We start from the raw sequence: 15,197 nt of genomic DNA, 5'->3' as shown, positions 1-15,197 counted from the left end.
GTATTTGACCAATGATTTTAACATAGATTTTATTTCATCAGGCTCTTTGTTGACAATCTTTACATAAATGACTGTGATGATTTAAAGCARTGATACTAAATTCTAAGACCCGAATATTAATTGGTTGGTTTGTTTCCAGATGAATAGAAGTAGGCAAGGTATGGTAAACACGATTTTCTGGTATACTTTTCTGTGCCTCTTCAGTATCTGCTTGCCATGTTACAAGGTGAAATAGCAATGAATATATTTATGGGTGAATGTTTTGTCTCAAACATGTTGTGAAGGGAAAATAGGCCTGTTTCTGCCAAACTTCCCACTACTATGGATAACATTGAAACTTCTGAATAGAATTCCCCTAGGTAATTTATGCCTACATGCTTGCAGTCAGCCTGGTGCCAGCATGATGATGTGCAAATTATTTTAGTGACTCTTTGATTTAAATTGTCTGTATGCCACTTCATATTTCTTMTTTGCAGGACAACTCAGCTGCAGCAGTTCTCTAATTGTATTTCATCAGCATTTTCTGCACCATGTTGTGTCCGACAGTTCATACSTTTTTTTTCCCCCTGAAAGTAGTAGTTTGTTTCTTTTATATATCTGGTTATATGTCTGGTTATGCATCCCCTGCTGAGCTAGGATCCCACCAAGKTAATTCTGTACCCAAAAAGAACAGTGCTTTTCTTAGGATAAACATAGTGATCTTCCATGAAGAACTGTGTATATAAGCATAACTTGTCACGCCATATAGTAGATTCTATATTATACTACATATATTATAAATGTAAATACTTACCTTATTCTTTTATATTCATGTCAGGTTTTACCATCTCTTTGTTTCTCACTTGGATATATTTGAAGTTCATATATTTGAATTTCATGCATCATTTTTTCCATAAAATGCTTTGCCATTTTCTTTCTAAGTGGACAACAGTTAACACAAGTATCTGGAGATGGTGTGTGAAAATAGATGTGTTTCTAATTCCAGAATTGCAATGAAGAAATGCAATCCTCTGCTTTAGAGACATAAACCTATTATCCTTTTAGATATAAACCAACTTTTAGCTAGCTATAGTTAGCTTTTTGTAGGAATCACTTATAAGTTCCTTACCTCTTTTTCCCAAGTATCTATAAATGGCACTGTCATATCCCTGTGAGGTGCGATATTGGTTTTGCCTACTGCTGACTTGCATCAAAAGCAATATGTTATTTTCATGTCTCATTGTCCTWAAGTTGGGGTTAATTAATTTGGGGATGTTTCAGTTTATGCTCTCACATTACTAATGTTTCTCTGAAATCAAACTTARGACCACCAAAATAACAAATTGACTGGTAGGATCTTAAAAGAGCACTGAATTAAGTGGTAAATATAGCACAGCTTTCAGCCACGTTATCTAACAATGAATTAGAGGCTTAAGGGATTCTGGATACATATTGCTAGGAAAGTAGATCTGTTTCTCCAAGCATAGATGATCCGTTAATTTGCTACACTGTACTAGAGTCATTAATGGAAAATCCGAGGTTACTAATCCAACAAGAAGACTCCCATTTAGCGTRTTGCCAAATTGAAGTGGGCCATGATTTTCAAATACTGCAATTTCTGGACGTTTACTTTCAGAATGATTATCATGGTCAACTTCCCTGGGTTATATTTTTTTTTACCCATTATCCTGGGTTATGTTTTAGGCTTGATTACCAAAAGGAGAAATGCCAAATGGGAAGGAAAGTATTAAGAAAGGAAACATGAAACAAAATGTACTTTAATTTTGTTCATTCATCTGCTGTATTGTACTTCATGCCATAGTTTGTGCACAGAATGTGTGGCTGTCCCGAATGTCTCCTCATTGCTTGCACTTCTTTACCTCTGATCTCTCCTGCTTCCTTTGTACAGATAGATTTCACCCTGTCCTCTCTTACTGTTGGTAYTTGCTGCAGGGTGCAAAGTATGCTCATAGCTAAGCCTAGAAGCAGGGAACATCTCTGTGAGGTTTCCTTTCCAACCCTTCATTCCAAGCACAGGTTTTTTGTTTCCCAGCTGATCATAGTCCAGAAATAGCTTTTGGGATCACTTCTGGCATTGTTTTAGGCACTATGAACTCTTCTATGTTCATATCTGATCTCATGGCTTTAACCGGGATGGAAGTAATGAAGGAAAAAGTAAAGATAGAAATATAAAAMCCCTAGATCGATTTAGGTTAGAGAAGCCTTTTACGATCTGGTCTGACCTTTAACCCAGCACTGCCAAGTCTACCAGTGAGCTGTGTCCTTAAGCACCACATTCACACATCTTCTAAATACCTCCAAGGATGGGAACTCAAACACTTCTTGGACATAGTAGCATAAAATGGTAGAGGTTGGAAGGGACAATAAAGATCATCTAGTTCTGACTCTCCCTGCCCTCCCACTAGACCAGATTGAACAAGACAGCCTGTTCCAATGTTTGACAGCCCTTTCAGTGAAGAAATTTTTCCTAATATCCAATCWAAACTTCTGACACAACTTGAGGCCATTTCCTCATGATCTGTTGCTTGCTACTTGGGACAAGAGACCAGCCCCCACCTTGCTGCAACCTTCTGTCAGGTAGTTATAGAGAGCAATAATGAGGAAGCTTCCATGGAAAATCATCTTAAATATGTGACACTGTAGGAAAGAGGGTTTTTTTTCCCTGAAATTATCAGTATCTAGGATAGTTAGAGTAGGTGTTACTATGGGTTTAAGCAGAAATGGATAATTCTAATCTACCAGGATGAATTAGAATTTTTGCTTGAGGGCAACCCACTGCATGAAATGATCAATATCTGCTGGAGACTCCTACTGTGCTTTGCGTACTGATACTCCTTGGGATGATAATTTTACAAATGGCCTCTCTGATGTTTTCTTTCATGACCTAAAATCAATACATTTAGAGGACAACTGCTAGTTTTGCTCTGCCTTTCTCAGTTCAAATTTTACTTTGGTAAGATGATATTTCAGTTAAATTGTGTCTTCTTTGAACAGAGATCTTAGACTTCTAGCAACTTTACTTTAATGAAACAGATGCAATTATCCTCTTTTCTGTCAAATTAAACTGCTCCTGTAAATAATATTGACTGAGCATTTAGATTAGGCTATTTTTAAAAACAGAAACAAGACTATCCTTTCTCTCAAATGTGTGTGATGGTGAGTATCTACAGAATATGAGTTTCTCTTTGTGACGCATGCTTCATGTTTCTGGTGTTAATACATATGATTAGGTGCAATTCATTCTCTAATTAGTAATTGAAAGCAAAACCATTGATGAATCACAAACTAGGTAATAAGGCTCCGTGAAATAAGTGGCTAMAGTAGGCTGTATGTATGTATCTGTAAAACAGATAGCACATTTTCATCATGCTCAGTTGAAGAAAAGCTACTGTACTTTAAACTGCTGAACCTTTTTTGCCAACAGGGTCAAGCATCTTATCTTAGTGGAGCCATGGGGTTTTCCAGAGAGGCCTGACAATGCTGAACACGAAAGACCAATTCCAATCTGGATCAAAGCACTAGGAGCTATATTGAGTCCATTTAATCCATTAGCTGGGCTAAGAATAGCAGGACCCTTTGGTGAGTTCTAGCTACTCTTAAATACCATTTCTATTTTGGTTAAACATAAACACGGAGGAGATAGCACATTATGATAAGCTTTTTTGCAAGTCTGTATCACCCACAGAAGAAAGGGTTGGAGGAGAAAGTGGGAGTGATGAGGAAAGTTTGAACTCTTTGGGAAAGAGGACAAACCCTTGCTATTAGAAATAGTAGCAGGATAGTTTACAGCAAGCTACAGTAAATGATCTGTACATATCTACAGTTATCTAACTGTAGTTAGAGCTACAGTTAYGGTGACTTGGATTATGCAGATGTCTGTTGGGGAACCCTGATAATGAGGCATGAATGTGAAAAGGYTTTTTTCTTGTTTCCTCTAGTCACAGTCCATTTAGCTTCCATTCTAACTCCAGTTTGTTGAGCAGATGGAAATGCCAAATTCCCTTAAAGTTATAAAGCAGTCTCTCATAAATGCATTTGTTTTTGGCCAGAGTGTAGAGAAGTTAAGTTGAAACTGGGTTCTTTCCAYTAGCCATTTTCTTACTACTCGAGTAAATCTTGTGGTCCTCATTGGTGTCCTGCATTATGGTGGCAGTTCGTGTATCTGTTTCTTCAACAGCACTGATGAGATGGTGGATAAACTCTCTATACCCTAATAGTAGGACTAGGTGAGGCTGACCAAAAATACTATGGTTTAAATTCATGTGGGGAGTAGGGAGAAGAGTGTAATGAAATTTTAAAGTCATTAATTGTAGTCCTTCTAGAGGAGAAAGAAGTTATGTGTCTGTTACTCTCTGTGCTAGAGAACTGTCTTCTGGAGAGGCTTGGAAAAAGGTATCCTTCAGGCCCCTCACAAGTTACAATTAACTCCCTCCTCATCATTTTTGGTATTCAGTCTGAAGATAAGCCTTGTGAGATTTCTAGACTTTGTTTATATTTAAACCACATCTGTTTCCTAAATATATTTCTATAGAATATATATTTTAATGTTGATTTGTTTGTTTCTTTTCAGTAGTGCGACAAAACTAGATTTTCAGACAAGCGACATGTTTTGTACAAACAGATTTTTTTTTAAGTAAACTTCCAATTTGGTTAACAAAATAACCTGAAGCATATTGAGTGATACACACTGATTTTATGTATTCTATCCAATAACAAGTGCATACATAAATCAATCCACRTGGAAGAATTCAAAGCTAAAATTGTCTCCCTTAGCAATAAGTGCATTCAAAACCATACTGCCTAGGCAGACTCTGTCTTGGCAAGGTGTCCCCAAACCTAGCTTTGCCTATAATAAGGTTGCTGTGGAGGGCATTGCCTTTAAAAACCTTTTCACCCCTTTGTCACTGCACCCATAAAAAAGTTYTCCATCATCAACTTCAGTTCTTGACAGGTGAAACATAGTTCTTGGAAAAGGGTAGGTTGAAACACTATTCTGTGAGTAGGCGTGAGACCTAACCTGATGAAGACACTGAACTGAGCCCAGGTTCCATCCCACATGCAAATGTGCTTAAGCTGATGGGCAAACATGATTGTTTGAACCTCAGTCTAAAGCAATTGCCCTTGTTCAAAAGTATGAGTTAAACACTTAAATGTGAAACAGGTTCATTAGGATATCACCATAGTATCACATGGATATTTAATCAGACCTGCGGGCAAATACTTAAACCTGGGAGAGAGACAGAATCTAGAGGTATTTTTTYCTTTGAGTGGATTCTGGGTAGTTGATTTGCATATTTTTCTTCACTTAACTGGAACAGTCACCCAGGAGTCTCACAGTATAGGCTGTTCGGTGCTTAGGTTGCATTTCTGAATTCCATTCCTAGAGCTGGATGCCTGAAAATTCCTCAGCACAACAGAAAAGTAACTGTGACCACAGCCTCTTTGTGGAACTTGGTGTCTTCGGTGTTAGAATTTCTTACAGCATTTTTATAGACATTGTGGAAAACATCAGCCAGACAATTCAGAATTTCTTCAATAAATATTACAACAATGATTCACAGTGYGATTTCATTCCAAAATTTGTTCCAAGATGCCTTGAATCCTTGTTTCATTCTCCCTTGTAAATTCCCAGGTGAAAACTGTTTTGGAATTGGACCCACAGACAAAGTACTTCTTATTAAATGGAAAGTGAATTCTAAAATTTGGTAACACTTACTTTGGTAACATGGCCACTGCCATGGCCTCTATGCTGATAGCAGAAAAAAACACAGTATTAGTCTTTTCCTTCCAGAAATCTTCCAGAATTAGTCTCTTATTCTAAGCCAGCTGTGTTCACTTGTGTTCAAAAAACGCAAATACACAGAAAAAGACAGAAGTCCAGCTRCTGTACTCTCTGTAGGGAAAATAGAGCAGAGCCAGTTGCCAGACTTTTACAAAATCTTCATTGCTTTGGTAGTTAAAGCACTGTTTCATAAGGAAATTATCTTCTTTTGAACTGTATTAGTTTCCTAAAGCTGCTTAAAGCATGCATAAGGGTGTGTTGCAATAATCTCAAGGTTACAAAAGCATAGAGCTCTGTGACAAGCTCTACATAAATAATACCAGGCCTTTGCCTGGGGTTGGGTGGGAAGAAATGACATCATCATAATTGCCCTGATTAACAGCAGCATGAAGTTTCTGCTGTCTGGAATAGGGGAAACAACCATGAATGATCACACTCAGAGTCAGCTCAATGTCCACATGGAAACCAGTGATGAGTGTTGTTCCTCACGGTTCAGTGTTGGGTTTGGCGTTGTTTTGCATCTGTATCAGCAACACAGACTGGGATCACGTTCATCCTCAGCAAATCTGCTGATGGCACCAAGCTGTGTGGTCAACAAGCTGYRGGGAAGGGATGCTATCCACAGGRACAGGCTTGAGAGGTGGGCCCATGCCAACATCATGAAGTTCAGCAAGGCTGTGTGCAAGGTCCTGCACCTGGGTCGGGGCAATCCCAACCATCTCTGGACAGAGAATGGATTGAGAACAGCCCTGAGAAGAAAGACCTGGGTGTGTTGTTTGATGASAAGCCCAAAATGACCCAGCAATGTGTGCTGACAGCCCAGAAAGCCAGCCCCATCCTGGGCTGTATCAAAAGCMGAGTGGCCAGCAAATTGAGGGAGGTGATTCTCCYCCTCTACTCTGCTCTCATGAGACCCCACCTGGAATTCTGYGTCYTGCTCTGGGGCCCCAGTATATGTATGTTGGAGATAYTCCTGTTGGAGATAGTTGTGAGGAGGGACATGAAAATYATCAGAGGGCTGGAGCACCTTTGCTATGAAGGCAGGCGAAAGAGTTGAAATTCAGAAGAGAAGGTTTTGAGGATACCTTGTAGGAGCCTTCCAGTACTAAAAATGGCCTTACAAGAAAGCTGGAGAGSAACTTTTTGCAAGGGTGTGTAAYGATAGGACAGAGGGTAATRGCTTCAAACTCAAAGAGGGTAGGTTTAGATCAGATATAACGGATGACTAATGTTCTTAGACTSTGATTAACCTTGTRGTGAGGCTCTTGTCCCAAAGATCCRTATGGTCAATGTAGAAGAGGCTTCTTCCTTAGAGAAATGGTTTRGAAAAGAAGCTTAAGTTTAGAAGACCTGAACTAGCCCCTGGCCACACTTCTCTGCTGGCTGTTAGGGGAGCTTGAGGACAGTGGTTTTCTACATTAAATCTCTTCRTTTATGCCAGTACTTATGCCTTATGTCAAGATTTCTATGCCTGTTTGTCATCATAGACTTCTTTTAACCACAAGCTAGTTAGATGAACTAGCTTTGTAAGCAGACTGTTCTCTAAGAGGAGGGGACAGACTTAAGCAAGAAAAACACTTCAGCTTTCTCAACGGTGCCTTCTGGTTGTGAAAGGTGTGATGCRTTTAGCCTACCCAGTGCTGTCAGAGCAAGAAGAAAGCATTGGTATCATGTGAGACTAAACTGGTGACAGAAAGATGCCCTCCTTAACCCTTTTGCTGGTCCCCACTGTAGTTTTCTTTTCCTGTAGTGACCCTACTCAAATATTCCCCCTATGTATTCAGCAAGGGGAACAGCATGAAGTTCTTTAGAGTATTTATATTTCATTCTGGTGAAGTGTAATTCCATTGTGTTTCCCTAAGACATGCAAGTGGTAAAACAAAATACAGGCTTAGAAGGCACGAATTTCAAGAGGATGTGTTTTGAGGGCTGTAATGGAAAGCATTAGGCAATCTGATGAAGTGATTTATACTCATTCCCCCTCTAATAGTGTTTTCTGTTTTTAACAGGATTAAGTCTTGTTCAGCGCTTAAGACCAGATTTCAAGCGCAAATATTCATCAATGTTTGATGATAACACTGTAGCTGAATATATCTATCACTGCAATGTACAGTCACCCAGGTGAGTATGAGTCTCCCTTCGTGTGTTTTGAAGTGTGTTGTTCATTTACTGAGTGCCTGCTACTCCCTCCAATGGCCATGCCCACAGTGTGCATTCTTTATTTTTTTTAATTGTGGCAGTTATTATACTGAAAAAAAGGTACCATCACACTTTTTCTGAATTGCAGAAACTGATAAATGTAAAAAGTATCCTAATTCTATATTTCTTCTCAATTTGTGTTGATTGTGTGAGAGTTTGGGTACTGAATTTAGTTTAAAAATTGATAGAGAAGTTTAATGTGTAAAGAATTTCTTTAAAAACAAGACATTTCATTCTTCTAACTACTACCACTCAGTCATGCAAAAACAGGGGCTCTTTTTGAAAATTATATGTAAACTCTGCTGAAAATTATATGTAAACCTTGAAAACTTACTTTGCCTAATTATAAAAATTTGCAGCCTTGTCAACTCTGTGCTACCAAAAGGCACGGATACTCCAGTTTAGATAAAAAGCAGATCCAATGGCAGCTGAATTTATTTTTTTTTACTTTCCTGAATGGCTTGAAGTGGTGAAACAGCTTTCAAGAAYATGACGATTCCCTATGGATGGGCAAAAAGGCCAATGCTGCAACGGATTTCGCAAATGGATCGAGACATTCCTATCACAGTGGTCTACGGAGCACGYTCCTGTATAGATGGCAATTCTGGCAGCACTATCCAGTCTCTGAGACCAAATTCCTATGTGAAGACAATAGTAAGTTCGATTTTAAATCAGTTGTTTGCTTTTTCTGTGAATTTGTTTAAGCCATATCTATGCAGCCAGGTTGGATGGGACCCTGAGGAACCTGATCCAAGGGGAGGTGTCCCTGCCCATGGCAGGGGGGTTGAAGCTAGATGAGCTTTAAGATCCYTTCCAGCCCAAACCATTCTGTGATTCTGTATTTTTTCATACCAGCTGTGGATATGGTGTCCCTTTGATTTAGAGCCTGAGGTAATAAGTTCTGTTTTCKGTAACAGAGAGAGAGAAAACAAATGTTAGATCAGAGAAAACCTAGAAAAAAGTGTTCAGTCCCTAGGCTAAGAGCAAAACCTACTGTAGCACTAGAAGCCAAACTASATCTGTGAGCAAGGTCATTCTTTCTTTTGTTCTACAATGTGCTAATAGAACTTGGTGTTGCAGTCACTGTTTTTGTCTGTGTTTTAAACCACAGCAGTCCTAATATCTCCATATATTTATAAGATAGTGGGGAGGCTCTCACAAACTCTTCATCTGTCTATATAATGCWTTTGTTTCTCTGATAAGAGAGTCATTTTTACCTGGTGCTTAGGTTCTTGTAAGCATCTTCCTTTAAGTCATTAAAAAAAAATTATGTTGTCTTACTACCTGATGCATTTATGTTTAGAARTATGGTATTGTCATTTAAAATGCATGTACTTACAACTTGATGTGAATGTGCACTCTGCATTTTTTTGTTGTTGATTTCTATAAAAACAAAGTGGAAGTATTCTTCGCTTATTTTCACATCAGTCAGCTGTGATAATTGAATATGCATATATGTTACAATTCTGTGAGGTGATAAAAAGTTTGAACACAACAGCTGTCATCTTACTGATGTCTGCAACAATCTGGACAGAAGTGTATGATACGTAATGTTGATGGTATACTATAACAAGTCATCCAGATAAAATTTTAGAACTTGATACAGCTGAATTCAGAGCTAGTACAGAGAAATTACATTGTTATCCAACTGTTTTAAGTGTGTTAAAGACCACAGGTAACGTGTCATAAATGTTGACGTCCAAACTGATAGTGTCACTTAACTGCTTAACCAGACAGGAAGTTGTAACAGAAAGCTGCTGTTAAAAAGTGTACAATATATTGCTGGGGTAAGCTTATACCATTCAGGAAGATTTTTTCCACTCTAATCAGGGACTTTTAGAAGGGATATGGAAAATTTTATCATATTCCAGATTAAAATTTTGCCAAGCCAAATACAGATTCTAAAAGGTAAATGGGAGTGGTGAGAATTGCAGGCATGCTCAAAAAYCCATAGGAGGGAAAGGGCTCCCATAGGAGGGAGGCCGAGATGTGGACTGGCAGTGCCATGCTTGATAAMATGCAGAGATTCTCTTTTATTACAGGTGTTTATTTCTAAGTAATTTTTTTTTTACTTCAAGTTTCTGGGGTTTTTTTAACACAGTAACATAGCTATACTTTTATTGGATCCAGTTAGAGACTTAAAAGAGTGTTTTAAGGAAGGGAGGGGAAAATAGTTTGAAATACAGATTAGTCTTGGACTGACTAAAATGGAAAGAAAACAGRTCAACTATCTTTGCTGTACACTGTGGTGTAGTGGTTTACTTCGTAGCACTTGTGCAGAGGATAACAAATTATAGAAATAGACTATTGGAGTAGAAAGTGAAGAAAATCAAGATGCATGAGAAATTTGATCTGCWAAGCATCTACTGTTTGTTTTGCAGTGACTGGTGCACACTAAAGTGGTGGGTTTTTTTCCAACAAGGTGAACAGTTGAATCAGCGGTAGTTTCACTTTCTTTTCCTGTGTAGGAAAGCTTCTTCACAAGGAAAAGAAGATTTTGGTATTTCCTACTTTTAGAGTATTTTTTTAGGCTGTATGATGCCAGCACTTAGGTAATGTGTAAGAGCCAAGTTCTTCACCTGTCCCAGTGTTTATTTATTTATTTGTTTATTACATTTTTATGGTACTGACCTGTTTCTTCCCCTTTATCCTCTAGGCTATCCTCGGTGCAGGTCATTACGTGTATGCTGATCAACCTGAAGACTTCAACGAGAAAGTGAAAGACATCTGTGACTCTGTGGACTGAGTGTCTCCTCTTCGTTAGAAAGTCATACCGTAGATAGCATTTAACAGCATTACTCTCTAGGAAATCACTAAAGAATGCAGAGCTAATGGAACGGGCTCTGTTTGCACACTGTTTCTTCTAAGAAGCCATTTGCACACTTAAACCACTGAGTGCCTATTTTTGAGGGGAATGAAGAGGTTTGAAGCTAACTTTGTACAGCTTTTTTTTTTTTTTTTAAAATTGACCTGTCAGGTACAAAATTACATGTAACTTTTGAAACTGGAATTTTCTTCAAAATTTAATTGAACTTTGCACATGTTGAACTCTAAAAATGCTGATTTCTCCAACACAGAGAATTGTATCAATAGAGATACAATGTACAAAATGCAATTTGGTTTGTTTATGAATGTTCATACTTTTCAGCTGATGTTTCATAGCAAGAATATGAAACTGCATATGTATTTTGTTTTTGGAACCCAGAACTCCATATAAAATATTTTAAGAGGGTTTGTTTTTTAATTGGAGTGATAACAGCTTATGAAATTGATTTTGGGAAAGGGACAGGGCCAAAATAATGAGCAGTGTCTGTCACTGAAATATGTTTGTTAGTTTTTAAGAATTTGAGGCTCAATATTAGGAAATCTGTCTTCTGCTGGATTTTATTTCCATTTATCTCGAGGCATACTTTTCCATCTGTGCAACTTTTACAGAAGACTCAGTTTGTAAGAGTTGATGATGTCACCAGCACTTCATGCTTCCATAAATATTTTGATGTGTAGATTTCTGTGATTTACAATACAGAAGATGGCTCATTAGTTACTCCATCTCCTTTTAACACTTTACTGCAAGATTTGTTACTGGTCTAAATCTAACAGTTGTGGATAAGATGATAAGATATTGATTAGGGCTAGGAAATACCCACCTGGATGTTGGGCATATTTCCCAGCTAGAAAGTCTAGTCCATATTTTAGTGAATTCAGGCTGAAGGAGAGGCAGTGGCAGAATATTGATGTTCTCTAATTGGAAATTACAACAGCTTAATGTATTTTATTTAACATGCAGCCTCATTATAGGAAGGAATATTATTGGAATGAACAATACCACTGTAATGAATTATAATTACATATTTTGGAAATTCTTCATATATTTTAATTGAGTATTTCAATATCAGAGATAGTCCAGTCTTTGCTTCTTTTTGAATTATAGTTWGATGTTAGTTCTTCACATGCCTAGTAAATTATATTAAGAAAAATGCTTTGTCACTTTGAAGCCAAATTATGTGGTCGTTTGTTTTTTAACAAGTTTACATAAAAATGTTGATCTGTTTTTTAATATTAAATTGACTACTGAAGAGTTGTTGATACTTTTATATGAAGAGAATTTGAATTAATGATAGCACCATCTTAAAGCTTGAATTATGTGCATTTTTTCTCAAATTAAGGAATTGTTGCACATATTTATGAGGTGGAAAGCAAAGATTACCTAAATATTCAGGAAATAATCTGATGGTGTTCTCCAGCAGAACATAATCTCTCTTACTGAAGGAGATATTTATCCATATGGTGCTATGTAAACATCAAACAGTTTTTGTGACTGCCTTGACTGGTAGCACTTRATATCTAGCAAGATAAAGATTTTAATTAAAATAAAATATTGAATGAAATTACTTTTTCAATTAGCAGATGCCAGAACTGTAAAACAAACTTTTGCATTATTTGGTAAAATTTTGAGATGAAAATGGAAAATCAAAATTATCAATTCCATTTTTTAGTATAAGCTGTAAATTAACAGTCATGCTACCATTTAGGTGGATGCCTTCAGCATGTTGGTTTTTTATCACCCTTTTCAGTGTCTTATTTTGTATTTATCGACTTAAACAGCCGATATAGTTATGCATAAAAACCTAMTAAATTTTGGATCGTCTCCAAATAATACAAGGTGAAACAAACTATTGTTATTTTCAGATAGCACTTACTGATGGGAATTGTAGATTCCACATCAAAACTTGGAGGTAGGGATAAAAATTGCACACCRAATGTGAATATTGTTTTAAATGTCCCTTGTTTTTTCAGCTTATTGTACTAATAAGACTTATTGCTTATGTTTTGCACAAATAAAAAAAAAATCTTAAATGTTATTTTTGATTAATGTTAAGACATGATATTGCCATTGTAAAGACCATGTGCAATTAAGGCCTGGAAATCAAGAGTTATTATTAAGTTGRGGTTAACTATTCAAAATACATTAAAAATACAGTAATACTTATTTTCAAATGTCTCAATGTTCTCAGATTCCCTTGTATTTAACTGAAACTGATGTGTGTTTGTCAACAGGTAGCTGAAAGCTGAGAATGTTGATTGTATGTATAAGGAAAATGATTCTTGATTATCTTGCAGGCAGTATTAGATGCTGCTGTGAAGGTTAAGATGGAATTCTAAATGTCCTTTTGCGTGCAACGTAACCTGGTCAAATTACTTTAATAAATGTCGTAGGAGGTGCTGAAAGAAAATGAACGGCTGAAAAGACTTGTGAGGTAGACCTTTTGTGAGCAATTACTGTCTGGAAGTAATCTCAGTTTCCCCAGAAGTTCTGTTTCAGTGCAATGACCGCTTGCATAAATGTACTGTGGTGAGCACTGAATGTTGATGATGCTATTTTTATTACAGCACTATAAAATAAGACAAGAATCACAGGCACCCAAAGATCGATCCTATTCTAACATCAAAATGAGGATGGCTGTGTACCAGAGGCTAGAGCATAACAAAAAGAATCCAAAATGTTAATAAAAATCCAAGATTAACTGCCTAAATCTCCAGGACATGCTCTTCCTGAGGTTGTTGTGATGATAAAATTTATTTAAAGTAACTTAGTAATATYTTGTTTGCCATGGCTGAGTTCATCTTGTTACTTATTGAACCCTGCCAGATTAGATTTTAGTTCTGAAAAACTGATTTTCAGAGAACTTGTTGATAAGACTCTATAATAAAACATTCACAACCATCACAAGGAAGTCCCTGTTTGTATCTGATGGTGAAATGGAAATGGAAAATGTGAATTCATATGTGTTGATCTTGGAAAAATAGGTCCGACAAGAGAAATGTCATCAGGTTTCACTTGGATTAAACCAATGCTGGCCTTTCTTTTTAAAAATTATCTTTTTAACATTGCTGCAACTCTGTGCTCAACTGACGTGCCAGTCTTTCTGAAATGCTTTCTGTTTTCTGCTTATGGTGGTTCCTTGGTGCCCTTCCAGCCCTTCCAGATCACAGTAGTTCAGCTTTTTTACAGGGATTAAAACACGATTAAATACAATAAAAATATCTGGAATTAATGTATGGGCTGACATTTTCAGGAATGCCTGTTTGTTAGCATTCATTAAAATGGGAGCCTGCAGAAGCCTAAGGTTCACAGTCAACTGCTGTTTAAATGGGTGATTTCTTGGGGCTCCTCTGCGTATTTGTCATTTTGTTGGGTTCTTTTGGCCAGTTGGCCATTAACCCATCCTGAAATCTTTGAGCATGGCAGCACAGCCGTGTTGCCTTGAAGCCTTCATTGAGGGATTTATGTTTTRTAGGAAACACAAGTGAAACTTGTGAAAGGTTGAAGCACTACAGGTGGCTGAAGGGAGACGTGTTTTAGTGGGACTGGTAAGATCAGGACAGGGCATCGGTGTGTGCAGCAACAGCTTTCTGGTRTTAGTGGCAGCACATGGAAAAGGATGGAGCCTTCAGGTTTTGAGGTAGATGATGATGGACAGACCAGTGTGTAGAGCAGAGGCACGTGACTGGAAAGACAACCTGCACCACAAGGAACAGTAAGAGCTAGAAAGGAATTAGGTGGCTGGAAACAGCAAAATTCTGCTGAAGAGCCTCGGCGTGGGAACATTCAACAGTGGATCAGCTCTGAAGGAGGATAAAGGAAATGGTGAGGGAAAGGTTTGGGGTCTAGTGTGCAAGTAACATGGCTTACCAAGGCAAAGAGGATGGCTGCAGCAAGTCTGGTTGGAAAGCTTGGATCTACACTATACGGGGCACTTGSTATCCCTCCTTTGACTAAAGCTTGTCCTCAGAATGCAAATGCTTTTTCCCAAGCTGGATACCATTGCCTCAGGCTGGTACTTGGACAAGACACTTAAAGAATTACCTCCCCTGCGGCCCCAAGAAATCATGAGAAGCTATTTTCACAAATCAAAAGTGAGCTGATGGCAAAGCATGAGGTAGGGGGTGTCACTGGACTGCCTGAGATAAGATGAAAAATCCAGATGTACAGCAAGACTTGTYACTAAAGATCATAAATTCATCTTTTACAAGAGGAGCAGGATGCCCTGGCTATGTTCCAGTTTGCCTCGTTGCCTTTGATCACAGGGATACCCCACCTTAAGATTTGGATGTGGGTAGTAGAATGTAGAMGTATAAAATATGGAAATATTTGCCACACACACTTTCAAAATAAGAAGCACAAGTAGCAAGAATGTACTGAAGACATTCTTAG

At 37.7% G+C, this 15,197-nt stretch overlaps 1 protein-coding gene across 1 annotated transcript in view; it reads left to right on the top strand.

Moving 5' to 3' along the window:
- The window catches only part of ABHD5 (abhydrolase domain containing 5, lysophosphatidic acid acyltransferase), a 28,550-nt gene extending 14,495 nt beyond the window's left edge, over positions 1–14,055 (top strand). The window contains exons 4-7 of the mRNA XM_057372685.1: positions 3,425–3,579; positions 7,792–7,903; positions 8,449–8,635; positions 10,638–14,055. Coding sequence (XP_057228668.1) covers positions 3,425–3,579; positions 7,792–7,903; positions 8,449–8,635; positions 10,638–10,727 — 544 coding nt within the window. The 3' untranslated portion in view covers positions 10,728–14,055. The remainder of the gene's footprint in view (positions 1–3,424; positions 3,580–7,791; positions 7,904–8,448; positions 8,636–10,637) is intronic.
- Positions 14,056–15,197: the final 1,142 nt, after the last annotated feature.

The sequence above is a fragment of the Malurus melanocephalus genome, unplaced genomic scaffold (assembly GCF_030028575.1).
Source record: "Malurus melanocephalus ecotype Western Australia unplaced genomic scaffold, MMel_1.1 scaffold_177, whole genome shotgun sequence".
Taxonomy (NCBI): Eukaryota; Metazoa; Chordata; class Aves; order Passeriformes; family Maluridae; genus Malurus; species Malurus melanocephalus.
Note: the sequence above shows the minus strand (reverse complement) of the source record. Positions and strands in the feature narration are given on the sequence as shown.